Raw genomic sequence first — 19,275 nt, 5'->3', positions numbered from 1 at the left:
GGATTGCCACTCATCCAGATTTTTACTAAATAACTGAAAGTTATAAAAAGAAATTTCCGTAATAAAAAGCAGAATCTGATCTCTCTGTCTTTCAGTCATGTAGAATGAAGTGAAGCAACTATGAAAGTTTGCCTTTCAACCAGGTTTAAATTTCAAATCAGCCATGAACAAACAACTTTAGCCCTAAAATACAGAAGATTTATGTTCAATTAACAAGGCCTTTACCACCTCAGTGCATGTGTGGGTGGACTGTGTTGTGATGTTATTTATTTTATCACATAGGTTAAAGTTTGTTATGAATATTTTACAGGTATTTCTATAGTCTAAGTCTACATTGTGTCAATTTATTTATTAACATGCTATTTTCATTACCACTTTTTAAAACATAATGAGTTTTTTCTTCTTCCTTTTCCCTCTTTGTCCCTCTCAAAGCAGAATATTGAGTACTGGTGATTGTAGGGTTAAATTCATTGCATGTCCTTGAACTCTCATAGGGACGATTTTGTGAAAAGTTAAATATTTTCAATGACTTAACTTTTGTGAGAAAGAAGAAAAAAAAAAAAAGACTGACATAAATATTTCAGGTTATTTGTCGATCTCTCATGAGTGTTTCATTAAAATGGCAAAGTGATGCAGAATGAGACCAACCATGGTATATGGGATGCTTGAAATAAAGGCCTCTGAAGATGTCCTACATTCCAAGAATTGTTTGAGCATGAAATTTCGCATTTTATATTTTAATAAAACCTTTCTTGAAAAAGAAAATGAAGAGGAATGTTCTTTTGTAATTCAGGTGTCATTAGTATTACACATAAACCTGGATTCATCTCGTCTCACTTTACATGGCTGAGAAATCTAAGTTATGAGTTGTCTTCATCTTTCTTTAATCAATGAAGGGAGGTAAGGTTTTGCTTCATTGTTTCCCAAGGAAATCTGGGCAATTCGGATACTAATTTAGGCACTTTGTTTAAGTCACTAAAATGTCAAAGGCTGGATCTGAATTGCCTTGCTTATATCACAGATCTTTGCCCTAAAGCCAGCTCCTCATTACTAAGGCTTTTTGTACGTTTGATCAGAAAAATTTACTGTTCAATCTGTGAACCTGAGTTAGGTGAACCTTGCCTATTGCTTGTCGCTACTGTTACTTCAGCATTGCTCTTTACTTCTTTTTCTTAAGGATCAATCAAATTACATTCGATCCAAAACCATAATAACTTGAAAAGCAAGTCCTTTACCGTCACCATGCTGCAAGCAGCCAGGCTGCTGAGAGGCATTCCTTTTCATCCTGGATTTCTAAAGTCAAATTTTCTCTCTTTTTCAGGCAGAGATAGAGGTCCTTATTTCCACTTTCATTATGCAGTGGATGCATGATGTTCTGCGTTACAAGGCTAGATAGAAAAGCTGGCTAGGTCTACCTGGCAGACCTTCATTCTTTTTCCCTTGAAATCAGCTCTTTGCAAACTCACTGCTGATTACTAAATGTTATGAAGTTCTAAGTGAGCCAACCAGTACGGTTTTGGAAAATCAAGACCACAATAGCACATTACCTCATAGTGTACTTTTTTCATAAAATCTAAGAAAAAAGCAGTTGGTATATTAAAAATATTTTACCTTAGAATTACATGGCAGTAGAAGGTCTTAAAAAATCTCCTCTAGCTAATGACTGGTGAAGAGAAAGAATCTTCTCTTTTTGAATGGTAGAGTGTAAACTGTCCAGTTATGCACACTTTAAGTTGTTTGGATTTCAGTAGTTTTAATTAAGAAAATAAACTGTATTCAGGTTTAGGAGGTTATAACAATGTAATATGTTCTTTGTGAGTCTAAAATCAGACAGAGAATGAGTTCTTTGCTGGGCTAAATCTAGATTTTATAAACATGAAGAAAAAGTTAGAGCTGTTATTTCAGATTAGAATTGTCTATCCTGAATTTCAAAAGAGGTTCTCTAGCCCAGATGTATTGAATGCTTGATTGAAGAAAGTGTAAACTTAATACTACAGTTGGAAGTACTTACATAGGCTTGAATTCACCTATACTCCCTGACTCTATTGATTTTGAAAGACTTAAGAAAACTGTATTAAGGAGCCTATTTTTTGACAGTCACACCAATTTACATTAGATCAGTACTTTAAAAAACCCTCAGCTGCTATGTATGGCTGAAAAAAAAAGCTTGAGAAACACATTCCTAGCAACCTAAAAAATACTGGAAGAAATAACCACAAGTAACTTTGGAATAAGAGCATTTTCAGAAAGTGAATATGCAAGCATTCCCTTCATAACACTGCCTGAAAATCATTCACAAATTATAGAATAGAATACACAAAAATATGTTGCCTTTAACTTGGGCAGGAGAATTCAGTGAAGTTTCCTGATTTTTTTTGGTGTTAACAGGTTTCCTCTTTTCTCTCATTATAAGCACTCTCGAAACATTTACAAATTCTGGTGTTTTCAGATGTGTAGAATTAGCCACTGACTTCCCTTTGATAACACAGATCACAAGGGGATGCTTCAGTGGGGGAAGCTGGGAGCCAGGTAAACTTTTGAGCTGCAGCCTTGTCTGCCATAATTATTCCCGTTGTTTCTGATAACTTTTCTATTAGCTGAAGATAGGAAGAGGTACTACTAGAGGTTCACTCTCTAATTCAAAGCTATATAAGAGTTTGAGAATATCCTCTTGGAACAATTCTCATCTTTTATGAAGAGAATGTGGAAGGAAGTTGATGGGGAATTCATCATAGAGATTTACTCCCTTAGAGCTTCTTGCTCTGTGCAATGTGTAAAATGCATGATCTGAAACAGAGGATTTTACACCATCAACTTTGAAGATTCATTTAATTTTGTAGCAGGTGGTTTATAGAACTAAAGTATTTCAAAAATCCCTTTAAAAATAAATGAGTAAATGGTGTTGGTAGGACTTCCAAGCTGTATGATGATGAAAATCCTCAACATGACTGCAAATGTGTGGATTGTTGCACTGAGAAGAGAAAAGTTTTTCTTCTGGATGCTAGATGACTTATGGTGACTTTCATTTTTTTGTTGTTTGATTTTTTTTTTTTTTTCAGCTTTCATTTGCAGCAACAACCCCGGAGTTGGCTGATAAGAAAAAATATCCATATTTCTTCCGGACAGTGCCATCTGATAATGCAGTGAATCCAGCAATTTTGAAGTTACTCAAATATTATCAGTGGAAGAGAGTAGGAACTTTAACCCAGGATGTACAAAGGTTCTCTGAGGTAAGATTTGCATAATTTCCAGTACACGAAGAGAGTTACTAATATCAGACTTATAAGGAGCTACTTCCTCCATTAATAGCAATTAAGTAAAAAGAAACAGACCCACTGTTTCATCCAGTTTGGCTTTTTCTTACTAGGTTACATTTGCTGTACTGAATAAACTTAATTCCCTTCTGGGGCTTATTTGACTGTCTATAGTAAAAACTACCTATGCTTTCCCTTGGCTGTTTTTTACACCAAGATCATTGCACCCAAATGCAAAAAAACATGTTTTGTTTTGGTTTTTTTTTTTTTCCACTTGTCTAAGTGTATGATCTTGAAAGAGGCTTGTATCCTGACATTGGTTCACTTAAAAGAGAGAATAGATCTAATTTCACTGTGTTCCTTTTGTGCTCTGATTTACTATAAGCATCAGTCTGATCAGTCTGAACACTGAAGGAGAAGATCTGGTAAGTCTAGACTGAAAATACTGGAGGAGCTTACTGAGACAGAAATGACTGAAGCCTCCAGAACTGATAAGATCACATGCTATGCACCCTCCAAATCTTCTGAGTTTCACCCTGAGCAACATTTTGGTCATAGAAATTGTAATAAAGTATGGGCCAAGTGCCTTAAGCATGGTGTTAACAATAGTTAAAAGAAAACATCCTATAAGTAATTAATCAGAGTACAACAAGGGAAAGAGTTGGCCCATTATTTGACAGAGAGGCAAGACTAATAGAGGCACACCAGTTTTGTGGTTGTTTTTTTTTTCCTTCCTCAGCATTCATTAAAAATAAGGCTGACTGTGTTCTGAAGACTAGCATAATTAAAACTGGTGAAGGGGGGTAAGAACAAGTTAGAGACTGCTTAGATGAGTCAGATATTTTCAAATTGTCTGGCACAATTAATTCACTATGGAGTACTTAAGAAATCTTAGAGTCTTCCTTTATGAGCTTTGAGAATTAAAGGATAAAAAGTAAGTGAATTGTAGGGGGAGGGAAGAAATTTTTGTGTCTGTCTTTCCAAAAAACACATAAAGACCCAGGGAATTATAGACCAGTCAGGCTAAATTTAATTCCTGGAAGGACACTTGAACAGATAATCTGTTCGGAATCACCCAGAAGATAAAAAGATGCTAAACAATGGCCAAAATGGATTTGATAAGAATAAATCATGTAAAGCAATCTAATTTCTCTCTATGACAAGATAACAGGTCTCAAGGAGATGGGGTAGGTGATAAGCGTGATGTTTTATGACTTTTAAAAATGTTAAAGGTGTTCCTAAAGAGAAGCAGGGAAACTTGATCTTGAGGAAGATACTGTAAGAGCAGTATCTAACCAATATTCCTGCCACCAAGGTTAATTGACATAAGATCAGTTGAATATTTCTTTTTAAAACAAATGCTGAAGCAAAAAGTCACCAAAAAGTATGAGATGTTTTATCTTTCTCTGGCTTGGAATTATAATTTCAAAGAGTAGTTATCAGTGCTTCACTGTCAAACAAGAAGGATGGGATTCTGTCAAGTGGTTTTCTCTAGAAAGAGATAAGGTTTTCTCTAGATAGTGGGATAGAGAAAATTTTTATTAAATCTGCAGTTGATACCAACTTGGGAAAAGCTGCAAGCACTTTGCAGAGGACAGGATTAGGTTTCAGAATGATCTTGACAAGTAGAGAAAGGTTTTAAAATAAATAACATGTAAGCATAAAAGTGCAAAATGGCTACCTAGGCAGCAGATGTCCAGAGAAAGATACAGGAAACAATACAATGAACCACAAACTGGGTAAAGGTCAAGAAGGTCAAATTGCTTGACTTACTGTAAAAAGGAAGGAAACATCTCTCATTTCACCACCCCGATGTAATGCAATATTGAAACTTAAGACAGAGTAAACTTCAACACTACTTAGTGCTCATTAGATGTAAGATGGAATATCAGGTCTAGTATTGTCTTCAAGAAGGCAGTAGAACAGAGATGTCTATAAAAAGTTCAGTAATCAAGAAACATGGAAACATGTTTTATGAGAAAGATTAAAAGTGGAAAACAGTAGAATAGACTGGGTAGGTTGCTGAACTTTCATTGGGGAGGATTTGTTAAGATAAGACTTAAACAAACACAACATAAGGATTCTTGGTCTTCCTTTGGGACAGAGGGATGGACATAATGTATGTCAGGGTCTCTTAAGAAATGGTAAAAGTGCAGCTTTCAAGCGTTTGCTAGAGTGCTGCACTTGAATTCAAAGTCTTTCCATTCCTCTTGAAAGGTAAGGAACAACCTTCTGTGTCAGAATGCAAACTTAATTTAGCGTGATTCATTAAAGCCTTCAGGTAATGAAAGATCCAGTTAAAACTTTCTTGAATTCAGGAGATTTTTATAGAGCATGTTGAATCCCAAGTCTTTAAAATTATTAGAGTTCTATCCTTCCTTTTTCAGCTCCTTGCAGAGTTTCTCCCTTCCCTGTGCAGACCGTGAAAGCACAGGAAAAACTGGAGGAAATAACTAATTGGCTGTCCGGGAGCAGTGAGGGATGGGAGCCACCAGCAGTAGAGGGGGAGAACATGCGATGACCAGGCAGAGCCCAGCCCCACTGCAAGGGAGGAGGGCAGGCCCAGAGGTCGAGGCCAGGCTCAGCCAAGGGTGCAGACCATCAGGCAAGTAAGTCCATGGCGAAGAGGCAGGTCCAAGGCCAAGCTGGGAAGTCAGTCCACAGGTCAGGGTCAGGTCTAGTGATTGCTGGGCAGGTCCATGGCAGAGACTGAAGACACAGGACTAAACGTGTGTGTGGAGGTCCCAGAGGAGGAACCATTAAGGTCTGTTAGTGACCTCCAGGTGCTGGTATAAATCTATACATCTACCGAAACTATAATTTTCCCTCTAAAGGAACATCAGGCAAAACTATCCTTCTAACATTTTTTGAAAGTGACAACATTTTTTAATAGCATCTAAAACTTCTCTCTTTGTTGTAAAATGCCACTGAGTTTAGGATGTGATTCTTCTTTCCTATGCTGAAAATGCATTACAAGCCACTAGACCAGAACTAACTGAATGTTATCTCTGTTTATTCTCAAATAAAATAAGCAGAAATAAATTAATGGGGTCTTTAGAGAAGCCTGTGTAGTAACTCAGGTGATTTTACTCTTAGTAGCAAGAGAGAGCAATGCTCTCTCTCATTTTTCCATCTTGTGCTGGTTTTGGCTGGGATAGAGTTAATTTGCTTCATAGTAGCTAGTATGGGAGAGACTGTATCAGTTTGACAGATGTCCTTTTTTTTTTTTTTTTTTTTAATCTAGAACAATTTGCATACCTAAATTTCCTCCAGTTGTCCTTCTCCCTAAACACATTACCTTGCCTTGTAATGAGGCAGTTGTCTCAATTGCTTAGATCATCAATCTTACTCCAATTTATCTCTGGAGGCTGAAATTACAAAGGATCTCTTGCTTCTCTTTTAGCCATTTACCTTTGGAACCCTTCCTTTCCATTATCACCCATTTCCTTTTATTTGGTGGAAAAACTTCTCCTTATAAACAAATGTTACATCTTCCTTATTCTCCAGGTCACATAGAGAGACAAAAGGTAGCTAGAGAGAATGGAGAAGTTTACGCCAGCATGCTTTCAGTTCTTGAAGCGCATGGGCAATATCTATATATCTGATACTGCTAGCGTGGCTTGAGGCTCCCTTTCTTGGCATTGCTTGGATCCCAAGGATGATGACTTTTCAAGTGACCTGAATTCTATGGCTGCCAATAGCACCGCTCACTATTAGTATCCTTTGTAAGTTATTCAGGTCTGTTTGTACAAATAGAAATGCCTCTTCCATTGGATTAATGTTTAAATTGTGTAAGTTGTCTTGGTATAAGGGTAATGTACAAACTTCATCAGTTCTGTTACTTAACTAGGACAAGTTCATACCCACTGTGCTTCTGTGTCCTAGATTTTGTGGATTGCTACCCTGTTCTCATCCTCTGGGAGAAGATTCTGTTTCAAAAATTAATAATTCTGTGGCAAAGCTTTATAAATGAGGTTACAAAATATTTTCAGGATTTTCAGCTTTAAGTGTTTGCTATGGTATATAATCATAGGATAATTTAGGTTGGAAGAGACCTCGGGAGGTTGTCTGGTCCAACCTGTGGCTTAAAGCAAAGTTAGCTTTAATGTTTATCATCCCTGAAGAATTATAGCTGTTGCACACAATTCTCAGAAAAGTCCTGACCCTGTCCTCTTTCCAATTCCCAGATGAGCTTTCAGCTGATTGGAGATTATGCAGCAATTGGTGCCTCCAGTTTTGCTGCTGTCTAGTACTACCTTTTTGGGATTGTATTTTGAATTAGGCAAACCAAGCAATACTCCTGTGATCTGTGTTTGCTGTGTTTCATGTTTTGGCTTGAAGGTTCATGAGAGTGAACTCATTCTTAGCCATCAATGACTCAAAATTGTTGGGAGCCACCAGTATTGTAGAAGATGTAAAGGCTTCAGAATATGTCCGTGAAAGAGAAAAAATGTGTAATCATGTACTGGTTTTCAGGTAATGCTGTATTTGCTAATCAGTAATTCTAGTTTATCTTATTCAGTACTTTACTGTTCTTTCCTGCCTATCAGTCATTTTATTTATATGCATTTTTGGTTCATAGTATGTTTCAAACTGAAAGTTGGCACTTGATTGCACTAAGAGGGATTCTGGCTTCCTTGTTTTGTGATAGGACACTTCCTCCAGATGGTCTTCAGTTGTTTCTTTGTGCTCCTCTGTCATGCTAAAATTCAGTGAAGCTGCATTTTACCTTCACATTTGGTAGCATATTCATGATATTTCTAGATTTTTTAAAATATATATTTCCCTCCCACTGAGTATCTTGTCTGGGATTGTTTTTAAAACAAGTTAAATTCTGATCGTCTCAAGTGACTCTTTGTTTTTCTCTACTTCTTAATAGTCATATCTTTATGTGGTTTCTCTGCTTCTTTCTGGAAATATTGAGAACTCCTAATGTAATTTTATCAGTGTAGGTGGCATTTCAAAAAGACAGAAGAAATGAGAAGTGTGCAGTAAGCTAATGAAATAGATTAACAATATGAAAAATAACAGATAAAATATTTTCACTTGTGACTCTATCACAATCTTCATTGAGTTTAATAACCTAAAAATACCTTGGTGACAAGAACTAAAGAGAAACATCCCCTATAAGTGGACAAAATAGTACTTTTTTGGCTGACATGATTAACACACTTAGGATTTCTTAAGGTTGTGCTGCAGTTTGTACAGTGACATCTACTTCAAAAATCAGTGGGTCGTCAGGGTCCATTTTACCTAAATTGAAAGCATTTAGCATCCATAAATGCCAATTCTCACCCCAGGAAATATAATACTGGAAAAAAGAAAATCGTTCCAAAGAAAAGCAGCTATTCCTGTAGAAAAAGCGAGGTAGAAGTCTTATTAATGTGTAAGTTTGTTTATTGTAGCCTTGCTCTCTCACAGTGGAGCCTGCAAACTAGGATCTGAGTTAGTTCTGATAAGAATTCATTGGATAAGCAGATGCAATGAGACAGTTACTGAGGGACTGAGAGGGATTAGGCAGGGAAAAGAAATGAGATGTCTGGTGACCTTTCAAATTTCAGCCAGAAAGCAAGCTTGAGACACCAGTTTTTGGTGGCTGTAGGTATACGTTGTGCAGACTTCAAGGTGTGATTGCACTCTTTGATTTCTCAGGCCTGGCTTCTGAGGAAAGACAGAAGAGCAGAGCATTCCACTCTTCATCACAGTTGCCAAGAGGTTTTAGGGCAGCAAGAAAAATACTACTTTTTCTTCAAGAATGATCTTGGAAGCATCAAATTTAACAGATAACAGCAACGTTTAAGCTGGAAGCTCTGAATAGTACCCAGTGATTTCATCCTAGAAGGAGCCCTGTATCTTCAACTTTGAGAGAAGAAAAGTAGAAAAGAAAGGGAGAAGATAGGAGATGTGAGACAGAAAACATGGAAAAAGCATGGAAAGAAGAAAATGAGAGCAGGAAAACTGAGACATTATAAATGTCTCAAACTATCTCTTCCTCCTGTTTCTTATTTTTTCAAGGTGTCGTGTCTTCCTCATGTATTCTATCCATCTTTTTGTTTTCTGCATAATTTCTTCTTTCCACAAAGCTTTTCAGATTCCTTTTACTCGTTCATATTTTTGTCCCTAAAGAAAAAGAAAAGATCTCTGTCTGCTATGTCTTTCCTTTCCTTGTTCCACCCAGGAATTTCTCCCATCACCATGTGCTCACCTGCTTTTGGGGAAGGAGCAATCTTATCCTAACATAGATTGCTATAGTAGGGACAAAATAAAGAGATAACTTCAATAATATTCAATAGTATTTATAAAGCCTACTGGAAATAAAATAAATTGTTAGGCTTTCTTTGTAGTACTAATATAAAGTTTTTGAGGCAAACGTCTTTTTTTTTTCATTGTTACTGGACAGTTATTCACATAGACTGTTCTTGTGTTTGGAGGATGCTTGAGATGCCTTGATATGGCCTTAAATATTCTTTAAGCATTTGTTGAAATACATAATGTATCAAATAAAGAGGGTTTTTTATTTTTCTTTCCCTGGTTTAAAAAAAAAAAAAAAAAAAAGCAGATTTTCACCAAGCTCAGATGTGTACCTTGAAAGCTGTGAACCACTAATGTAAAAATGCCAGTAAAACAAAGTCTGTATTTAATCCAACTTCATGCATTATAAAGAAATGAGGTTTTGTTTGTTAGCTTGTTTTTTTCCTTTGCAATGTATTTTAGGTTCCTGATCTCAAGAAGCTCCAATCTTCTTTTCCCAAAGATAGTTCCAGTGGGTTTGATAAACATAAATATGAAGATTCTGTCCTCCTTGTGGTTTCTAAATTATCCTTCAAAGCAGAAGTACAGGCACAGATGTGCCTGAGATCTTCCTTCATATTGCCCTTTTCCCAGTTCTTGCCTGATTTCTACAGCAAAATCTTAGGAACAGCTTACTTCAATTTCTCTTGAGCTTACAAAGAATGAATTCCCCTGTTCTTTCTTATAATTATGCTTTCCTGTAATTCAAGTTGATACATTAAGATCTTCAAAGAAAGGCAGTCTCTGAAAGTGACTTCTGCTAATATCACAGGATACTATTCATATAAATGGGAAATTGTATCTTTGCTGGGGCTTATAAGTAAGTGGTTTAAGGGGGAAGAATCACTGCAGTAATTTAAAATGGAAGAAACTGAGACATTTCTTTCAATAAGAAATTTCAGAATCTGAAAGGAAGATATTTAGGCATATAAAATAGAGGTGGTCACTTGCTGGAAATTTCCAAAGTGCATGCGTAAGTGTCTTTTTGACCTTTTGTACAAACGTCATCCATGCTAAGAAACTTTTTTTTTTTCTCATGGCAATAGTATTTTATCCAATATTTTTCACCTTTTCTTCTCTTTCTTAATTCATCTCTTAAATTTTTTTAGCTTCAAAAAAACAAAAAAAGAAAAGAGGTTAGAACATGACCTGGCAGAGAATTAGACCTATGCAGTGGTATTATATGGTTGTGTCATCTTTCACTGAAGATTCACACTCCACTATCACCCTAAGAGGCCCGAGGGTTCCTGTGAACTGAAAAAGTCCTTGTCATATGTCTTGAACAAAACCAAATCAAACTTAAGAATTTTTTAGAGAACTGCTCACCATTCCTTCATGTTTAAACATTATATTGTGTATGTATAATAGGTTGGTATTTGCAACACAAGATAAAGGAGTGGGATGATCAGTACCTTCTATACCTCTAATACCTCATGGCTGAGAAACTCCATATAGTTAAGAGTTTCCTAATGGATCTGATATAAAAATAATCAATTTCTCTGAAACCAAGACTAATCCAGACTCAAAGAAAAAAATTCCCATTTAGATTATATTGAAAAAATGTTCCAAGACAATGCTTGTTGTAGCAGATGTTAGCATTGCACGTTGAAATTTTATTGCTTATACCACAGCATTGTCCTAGTTCTGTTTTGGTTTTTGCTATGCTTTGGTGCTTATTTTTTAGAAAATGATAATACAAGGATGAAATATGATTCTAAACAGTGATTTAACTTGCAAGCATTCCCCCCACACAATAGTTTTGATTGGGTATCTAATTATGTTCCATTCATCAGGCAATTGCAGGGTATTTTCAAATTAAAATCGATGGTGCAGCGATAAAATTTAAAAGCAGGCACAGTTGTGCACATGACATAGAGGAGTAGTAGGAAAGTGTGGTATTGTCCAAATCAGAAGAGAATAAGATCACTTCATTTCTGAAACAGTTCATCAAAATTCAAGACCTTGATTGCTAACAGGTTAAAATAACATCCTGGAAAAGTAATGGAATGTCTTTTGGAATGATGAGTCTTCCCAGAAGAGTATGCAAATTTAACAGAATCCATTCCCTGTGAAAGGTAATCTGCAAGCACTGCAGTCAAGAAGATAAAGCAGCTGTTAAACAGCTTGAAGTTAGCATGTGCAGGACTGTGGCCATTATTTAAATTCGATTTAAAAAATATGTCCATCTCCTATCACTTTCATTATGAATGATTAAAGCTAGAATTAGCTCAGGATATGAGAGTAATTTTTAAGTGTTCTTGTGTGTTTTGTTCAGTGCTATTGTTTGTTCATGGATACATTTATTTACTGGGATATTTTTCGGTTTTTTAAACTAATCTTTTCCTAAGAACTGTGATTATTTCTGTATTATTCTGGTTGTGTCCAACGCAAATTTATACCATCTTTTCTCTGTCTTCATTATTGCTTTTAGATGGTTTTGTGATGATTCAGGATTCAGTTTCAGCAGATTGCAGAGCCTCTTGTGCCCTGTGAGGAGAGCAGAACCTTTGCAGGGCACGAGATAACTTTTCTGTTAGAAAAGGGTTTAAGAAAAGACATCACAGTCATCTCTCTTGGACTTCAAATCTAGAAATGTAGGAGAACATATGTGGTGTCACACAGTCACAATTCTGCCTTCTTTTCATGTTATTGATTTACTCTATAGAAAAGGAAGAAAGGGTCCAAGAAGAGGATTAACACTACTCTTATAAGATTTTTTTTCACATATTCTCAGTCATCCCCAAAACATATATCTGCCCTGTCATTAATACAATGCCATTCGTCCTCTAATTATCTGTACTACAGTGTTGTACTGGGGATCCTGAGTGAATCAGTGATGTGGACCACTCTGTAGCATATGGCTCAGGCAGGCAGTCTCCCAGAGAAATAAGAATGTAAGCTGTTAACATCTGGATGGTCTTTGTTCATTTGTCTGGAGCAGGCAGATTGATCTGCATATAGTTTGGCTTCCAGTGCAGTTTCATGTTTTATTTACTCCCCTTTAACTGCAGGCTGCTGATGAAAGGGGCAGTCCTCCCCCCGCCCCAAGTTTCTGCCTTCTTTATTACACTTGATCTTAGCATTCAATCCACTGTGTCATGAATCAGATCATCTGTCCAAAGCTAATCTTCCATTCGCAGGGTGACTCAGGGTCTGTGGTTATAACTTTCCCTGCGGTTCTCATGTCCTTTGGAAAAATGGGAACTTAACTTCCAGGGCGACTTATTGGACATCACTGAAAGCGCAGAGTGAAGATTTTGTATGGTGGGAGTGTGAAAGCCAGTGTGAAAACTTTTTATTTTTTGGTTTTGTGAAGTGTGTTCACCTCCAAGAAGGAGTGGTGCATGTAGCAGATCCAGGCATTTCTGTTTGCTAGGAAAGTGTTTCCATGGTGAATTTCCTTTGTTCTTTGCAAAAATGTTGACAATATAATGGAAATGAAACAGGGAGAACCTGTCAAAGTTAAAGTGGGACTTCTAGAGGTTTTGAACACTACTGATCTACTAGATTTAGCATGGTTCTCTTGGGTCCTGGTAAATATTTAGAGGCCATGAGATTATGGGAAGGTCATAGGATTATGATATAGGAAATGGGGAGAAAGGAAAGAGATAAAACCTTAGCCTAGGTTTGTCCCTCTTTATAGGAAATGGTCTGTGTACATTCAGCTACAGAGTAGGGGGTCATTTGTAGGTGAGAAATGTCCTACATTGTTAAACAGAATGTCTTTTACCTGAGTGAGAAACTGCCTTTGAGATGTGACCTGGTAAATTTAATGACGTTCCTCATTACTACCCCTTTTCTTAAGAATTTTTATTTGCTACTGACATATTCAGAGCTTGTTTGCTCCCAGTGACTGGCACTAGGCTAATGGTGTACATGAAAATTACTTTCTAAACACTTTCATAGCTTGGAAAATGGTTCCAAATTGTGGCTGACAGAAATCAACCTTGTTGCAGATCAGCAGAATAGTTTGAGCTACTGACCTGTATCAAAACTTTTAGAAATGCCCAACACATCAACCAGACATTTCCTATTTCCAAATTTGTGCCCTAGGTCTTGCACCAAAAAAACCTTCAAATTGACCATCACAAGTCTAATTCCAAGTCCCAGAAAGCCATTATCTTCCAAGGCAGTTTAGACATACCTATGAATTATAGGAGCATTCTGAAACCTAAACTATTACTCTAAAGTACAAGGTATGGCTTTAAATCTGAGTTAGCTGTATCTGAAGATGTCCAATATCTGTTTGAGGTAACTATATGCAGGACATCAGTAATGTTTGTAGCGTTTTAGGAGTTCACAGAATTCCAGAATGGTTGAGATTGAAAAACACCTCTGGTGGTCATCTGGTCCAAACTCCCTGCTCAAGCAGGGACACCTAAAGGCAGTTGCCCAAGATCATGTCCAGACAGCTTTTTAGTGTCTCCACAGATGGAGACTCCAGAGCCTCCCTGGGCAACCTGTACCAGTGCTTGGTGACCCTCACAGTTAAAAAATGTTTCCTGATGCTCAGAGGGAACTTCCTATGTTTCAATTTGTGCCCATTGCCTCTGGTCCTATCACTGGGCACCACTGAAAAAAGCCTGGCTCCATCCTCTTTATCCCTTCCTTCAGGTATTTATATACATTGATGTGATCCACCCCCAAGTCTTCTCTTCTCCAGGTTGAACGGTCCCAAATCTCTCAGCCTTTCCTTATAGGAGAGATGCTCCAGTGCCTTAATAACCTTCATGGCCCTTTGCTGGACTCTTTCTAGTGTCTCCATGTCTCTTGTATTGAGGAGCCCAGAACCGGACCTGGGACTCCAAGTATGGGCTCACCAGTGCTCAGCAGAGGGGGAGAATCACCTCCCTTGACCTGCTGTGGCAACACTTCTCCTCATGCAGCCCAGATACCATCAGCCTTCTTTGCTACAAGGACACATTGCTGGCTCACGTTCAACTTGGTGTCTACCAGGTCCTTTTCTGCCAAGCTGCTTTCCAGCTGGTCAGCCCCTAGCCTATATTGGTGCATGGTGTTTTTCCTCCCCAGCTCAGGACTTTGCACTTCCCCTTGTTGAACTGCATGAGGTTCCTGTCAGCCCTTTTCTCCAGCCTGTTGAGGTCCCTCTGGATGTCAGCACAACACTTTGGTGTATCAGCCACTCCTCCCAGTTTTGTGTCCTCAGCAAACTTGCTGAGGGTACACTCTGCCCCATCATGTACATCATCAATGAAGACGTTGATCAGAACTGGAGCCAGTATTGACCCCTAGGGTACACTGCTAGCTACTGGCCTCCAGCTAGACTTCATGCCACTGATCACTGCCCTCTGGGCCCAGCCATTCAGCCAGTTTTCAGTCCACCTCACTGTCCGCTTGTCCAGCCCATGCTCTGTTTACTTCTCTATGAGAATCTTATGTCAAAAGCCTTGCTGAAGTCTAGGTAGACAAGATGTTCCATCACCTTGCCAGGGACTGATGTGAGGCTGACTGGCCTGTAGTTCCCTGACATTTCGTTTCCTTCAGTCTTCAGGCACTTCTCCTAGTTACCATGATTGTTCAAAGATTATTGGCCCACTGTGGTATCACTCCTATTGGTGTGCTCAGTAATTGCTACCCATAAGCTCTCAATTGGCTCATCATCCATCCCTAGGGAAGAGCTCCATGTACTCCAGCTGTTCTCCCTCCTAAAGGGCAACTCCACCTCCTCATCTTCCCAGCCTCCTTCCTAAACAGCCTATATCCCTCCATTGCAGCACTGCAGTTAAGTGATTCATCCCACCTCATCTGTGAGTCCAACAAAACTGTAGCCCCACAACTGCACACAGATATGTAAGTCACCATGTTTTTTCTCTATGCTGCATACATTAGTGTACAGACACTTCAGAGAGGCACCCCAGCATGCTGATTTCCCAAAAAGGTTTTGGGAGATTTCTCTATAATGGTGCCTTGTAGGCATACCCTTGCTTGCGTGCAGATGGTGGAGGTGACCCTGCTTAAGCCTTGTTTTGTTGGTTGTGATCCCTTTTGGTCAAATCACTCCAGGCCCTTTGCTTATCAACCCTCCCTGTCCATCACTCCCTCACAAGGCTTCTGGTAACTCTCTTTCCTCTGTCATTCTTGGTTTAGAGTGCTTCTTTACCAGGTCAGCCATTCTACTGGCAAAGATACCTTTGCCCCATTTAGTGAGAAGAATCCCATCTCTCCCAAGTAAATATTGATCTGCAAACAGGGTCCCATAGTTGTAGAAACCAAAACCCTGTTGCTAAGACCAGCTCCACAGCCAGTTGTGGACATGAGTTATCAGCCTCCTCCTCACAGCCTTTCCCTTCACTGGCAGGAGGAAGGAAAACACCACCTGGGCCCCCATGCCCCTGACTATTGCCCCCAGAGTTCTGAAGTCACTTTTGGTACTCTCCAGGCAGCATCATTGGTGCCCACATGGAAGAACAGCAGGGGGTAATATTCAGAGGGTCAGACAAGCTTTGGCAGTCTTTCCACAACATCCTGGATCCAGGTCCACAGCAAGCAGCAAACTTCTCTAAATGATAGGTCAGGTCCACAGATGGGTGCCTCTGTTCTCTGCAGCAGGCAGAGAACATTACTATTTCTTGCCACTTCTTCCAGGTGGTCTTACATGGTTTAGGGTCAGTTGACCCAGAAACTTTGCTTGAAAGCACATCTGGCTCCTCTTCAACTTTGAGGGTGGTGAATCTCTTTCATAGTTGTAAGCCTTTAGGTGGAGCAGGAGCCTTCCTTTTGGTGCCAGAGGTCACCAGCTTGGGATGGACACTCCCTGCATCTCCACTGCAGCTTGAGGTCCAGGGCTATTCAAACTGTAGCATCTCCAAGAAGACCCTGTCTCTCTCTCTCATCTTCTCTGATATCGTGCAGCTTGATGATTGTCTCCTGTAACCCTTCTACTTGGTGACACAGCCCTTCAAAGACAGCACACTTTCTGCAGGACAGAGATCTATCTCTCCTGGCATCAGAGAGAGACTCCAGGCACTCTGTGCAGGCTGGAACTTGGAGGGCTGTATTCACCATCCAAAGCACCATGTGAGTTGAAGCTTCTACCTTTTCGGGGTCAGCTGCTCCAAAACCTGCTGGGAATATACTCTGTGGTGTGTCACTACCATACCTGAGGCTGTTTATGCTGGTTTGAACACAGTTGTGTCTCTCTCATCTCCCTTTTTTTCTTCTTCTTTGTACCCTTCTGCACAAGGTGCTGTGCTGTTGGCTGCCTCTGGGAGCTCTGCTCTGGGCCTGGCTCTTATATAAGCCTCTCCTGAGCACCAGCTGAAAGGGTTCTTGACCCTCTGTAATTACAAGGCAGCTGCAACAAAGGCTCTAGTGACCTTGGGTCAAGGGCATCTGATCATGCTCATTGGAACTTGCTAGAGCTTCCTTGGGCCCACACCCTCATGACTCGCCTTATCTCATCCTTGCCTGACAGCAACAGGCACCCTCAAGTTTCTCAGAGGGTTCCCAGGAGTTCCCTGATGATCCTGGACCTTGTTCCCAGAGGATCCCAAAGCAAAGCCCAGAGACTGCTGCACAGACTGCTGTGTCTGCATGGACACAGGAATAACAAAGTCTTGAAGGAAAGAATAAACAGGGAGGCAGAGGGCAGGAAAGATAAATCACAACATAGTTTTATCAAAGGAAGACTATGTCAGAGATGGTAAGATAATTGATTTCTTAGAACTACTAGAGTGGATTTTAATGCTTAGCTGAAATTAAGTTGGTTGGTACAGTGCCCTGCAGGAGCTGCATGGAACAGAGATGGTAGGATGGGTGCAGGGAGTTTTAAGGCAGTTCAGCAGCACAGCCAGAGGGAAGACTGCATCAAATAGTATTATAAGGATACTTGTCAGGATAGAGAAGTTGCCAGTGACTTTGTTTTTTTAAAGGAGTATCCCTGGGACCAGTTGTTTTCAGTGTATTGATTCATTACTTTGGGGAGAACAACATATAAACATATGAAAGTTGTAGATGACACAGGGAATAAAGAAATTCTAATAACAAGAGGGAACAGCTCATCATAAAGGATGGTCTGTATGATCTTGTTAACAGGAATCAGAAAATGAAGTGTAGAACTTTACATGTGGTAAGCTTCCTAGAATTTCCAGGATTTTAATTTAACAGATTCCAGGTGTTGCAGGACCCTAAGACATTAGTGATGCTTTCAAATTCTCTCCCTTTTAAACTGTCTTTCTTTGGAACATTATAGCTGTAGTGTTTAGTATTTTATTACAGATTTAAGTTTTGGTTCTGGAAACTGTTTTACAGCCTACAGCATATGAAGAGACTTCCCATGTGTGGATTTTTTTAATCTATGTATCAACTGTTTGGTTGTCCCAGGCAGTCCCTTTCAGTGATAAGTTCTTGCGGATTTTAGACACACTCCATTCTTAACAGGAATCTCCTTTCCCTGGTCTTTCCTAGATCTAATCAAACAGAATTGTAACCATGAGCTCCTTCTGCAAGTGAAGATTTTCAGTTTGTTTAATCAGTGTTCCATCACTTTGTGGAGAACTTATTTAATAAAAATAAATTTTTCCTTTTTGTTAAAAAATACAAAAGTACTCAAACTCTGATGATTATTGAAAATGTTATTATAATAATCATACTGTTACAATATTGAAGATACACTTGAAGATGTTATAAGTTAATTATGAACAATTTTTGCCAAAAAAACTCTTTTTTAGTCCAGATCAGACAAGCTACTTGGACATTGTATTAGTATTCGCTGGCTGAATGAATGCATGAGTGCTTCCAGCACACACATTTCTAAACTTTGACTTCAGTCAATACTGTTAAAGAGAACTTCAGACAACCCTTTCTGTAAATGTCAAAAGCTAAACTGCATACGTGTTAAATAGGAGTTAAATTCACTAAAAATGCTACTGGAGTCGCTGTCTTGGCTTCATCTCCAGAGCTCTTTGCAATTGCTTTGACACTAGAGGAAGCTTTAAGGAAGCTCATAAAGCTAGATCTGTAAAAGTCTTTAGGTTCCTTGTCCCTAGCTCCAAGACCTGTGGAGTTTAGTTGTTCTTCCTCCTTACACAATTGATGGACTAGTAGATAAATCAGTTTTGGATGCATTCCTAAAATCAGAGTAGGAGATGACAGCACACAGACCAAGGAACTAGCAAAGGCAGGCAAGAGTTAGCACTAAGATTACCATGTACTATAAATCCTAATCCTGCGACTTTCCAGGGAGTTAAAGCCTCCTCTGGGGCTATAGAGGTGTGCTTCTGTACGTGCAGGATTCACATCCCTGAATAATTTTCTGGACCCCAGAGTGCTACTGTCCGTACTTCAAAGGCTGAATGGAGGTCAGTCCTTTCACTCAGAAAGCTACTTCTGCAGATGTAGCAGAAGATGCCTCAGCTTCTCTTTCAAGAACACACCAAGGAAGTGGAAATTGTCTTTTCTGTTCCTTTCTCTTTGAATCCTCTGAAAGGAATATCAAATGCACATCAGCCCACCGCCAGGACGGAGCCCTAATCAGCAGAGTGGCAGACATCTGCATCCTTTTTTAGCAGTAACTCCAAATACTTTGACTACTGTAATAAATGGGAGTGCAGCCCATTCCAGAAGGGTATGGTGTAGGTGGAAAACAAGGAATGTGTCCAGATACTCTTAAACAGATGCATAACAAGAAATGCTTATATTTGCTCTGCACTGCTCTGAGGGAGGAAGGTGGGTGGTGAATTCCTGTACTTCATTCTGCAAATTACACATG

The 19,275-nt window shown here is 39.0% G+C and overlaps 1 protein-coding gene across 1 annotated transcript in view; it reads left to right on the top strand.

The window, feature by feature from the left end:
• GABBR2 (gamma-aminobutyric acid type B receptor subunit 2) overlaps nt 1-19,275 on the top strand; it is a gene marked incomplete at both ends in the record, with an annotated part of 482,647 nt that overhangs the window by 184,275 nt on the left and 279,097 nt on the right. Inside the window, one exon of the mRNA XM_082312677.1 lies at nt 3,060-3,230. Coding sequence (XP_082168803.1) covers nt 3,060-3,230 — 171 coding nt within the window. The remainder of the gene's footprint in view (nt 1-3,059; nt 3,231-19,275) is intronic.

This window comes from Platalea leucorodia (genome assembly GCF_965183815.1).
Source record: "Platalea leucorodia genome assembly, chromosome: 1".
NCBI classification, from domain to species: Eukaryota; Metazoa; Chordata; class Aves; order Pelecaniformes; family Threskiornithidae; genus Platalea; species Platalea leucorodia.
This window is presented reverse-complemented; position numbering and strand designations above follow the sequence as displayed.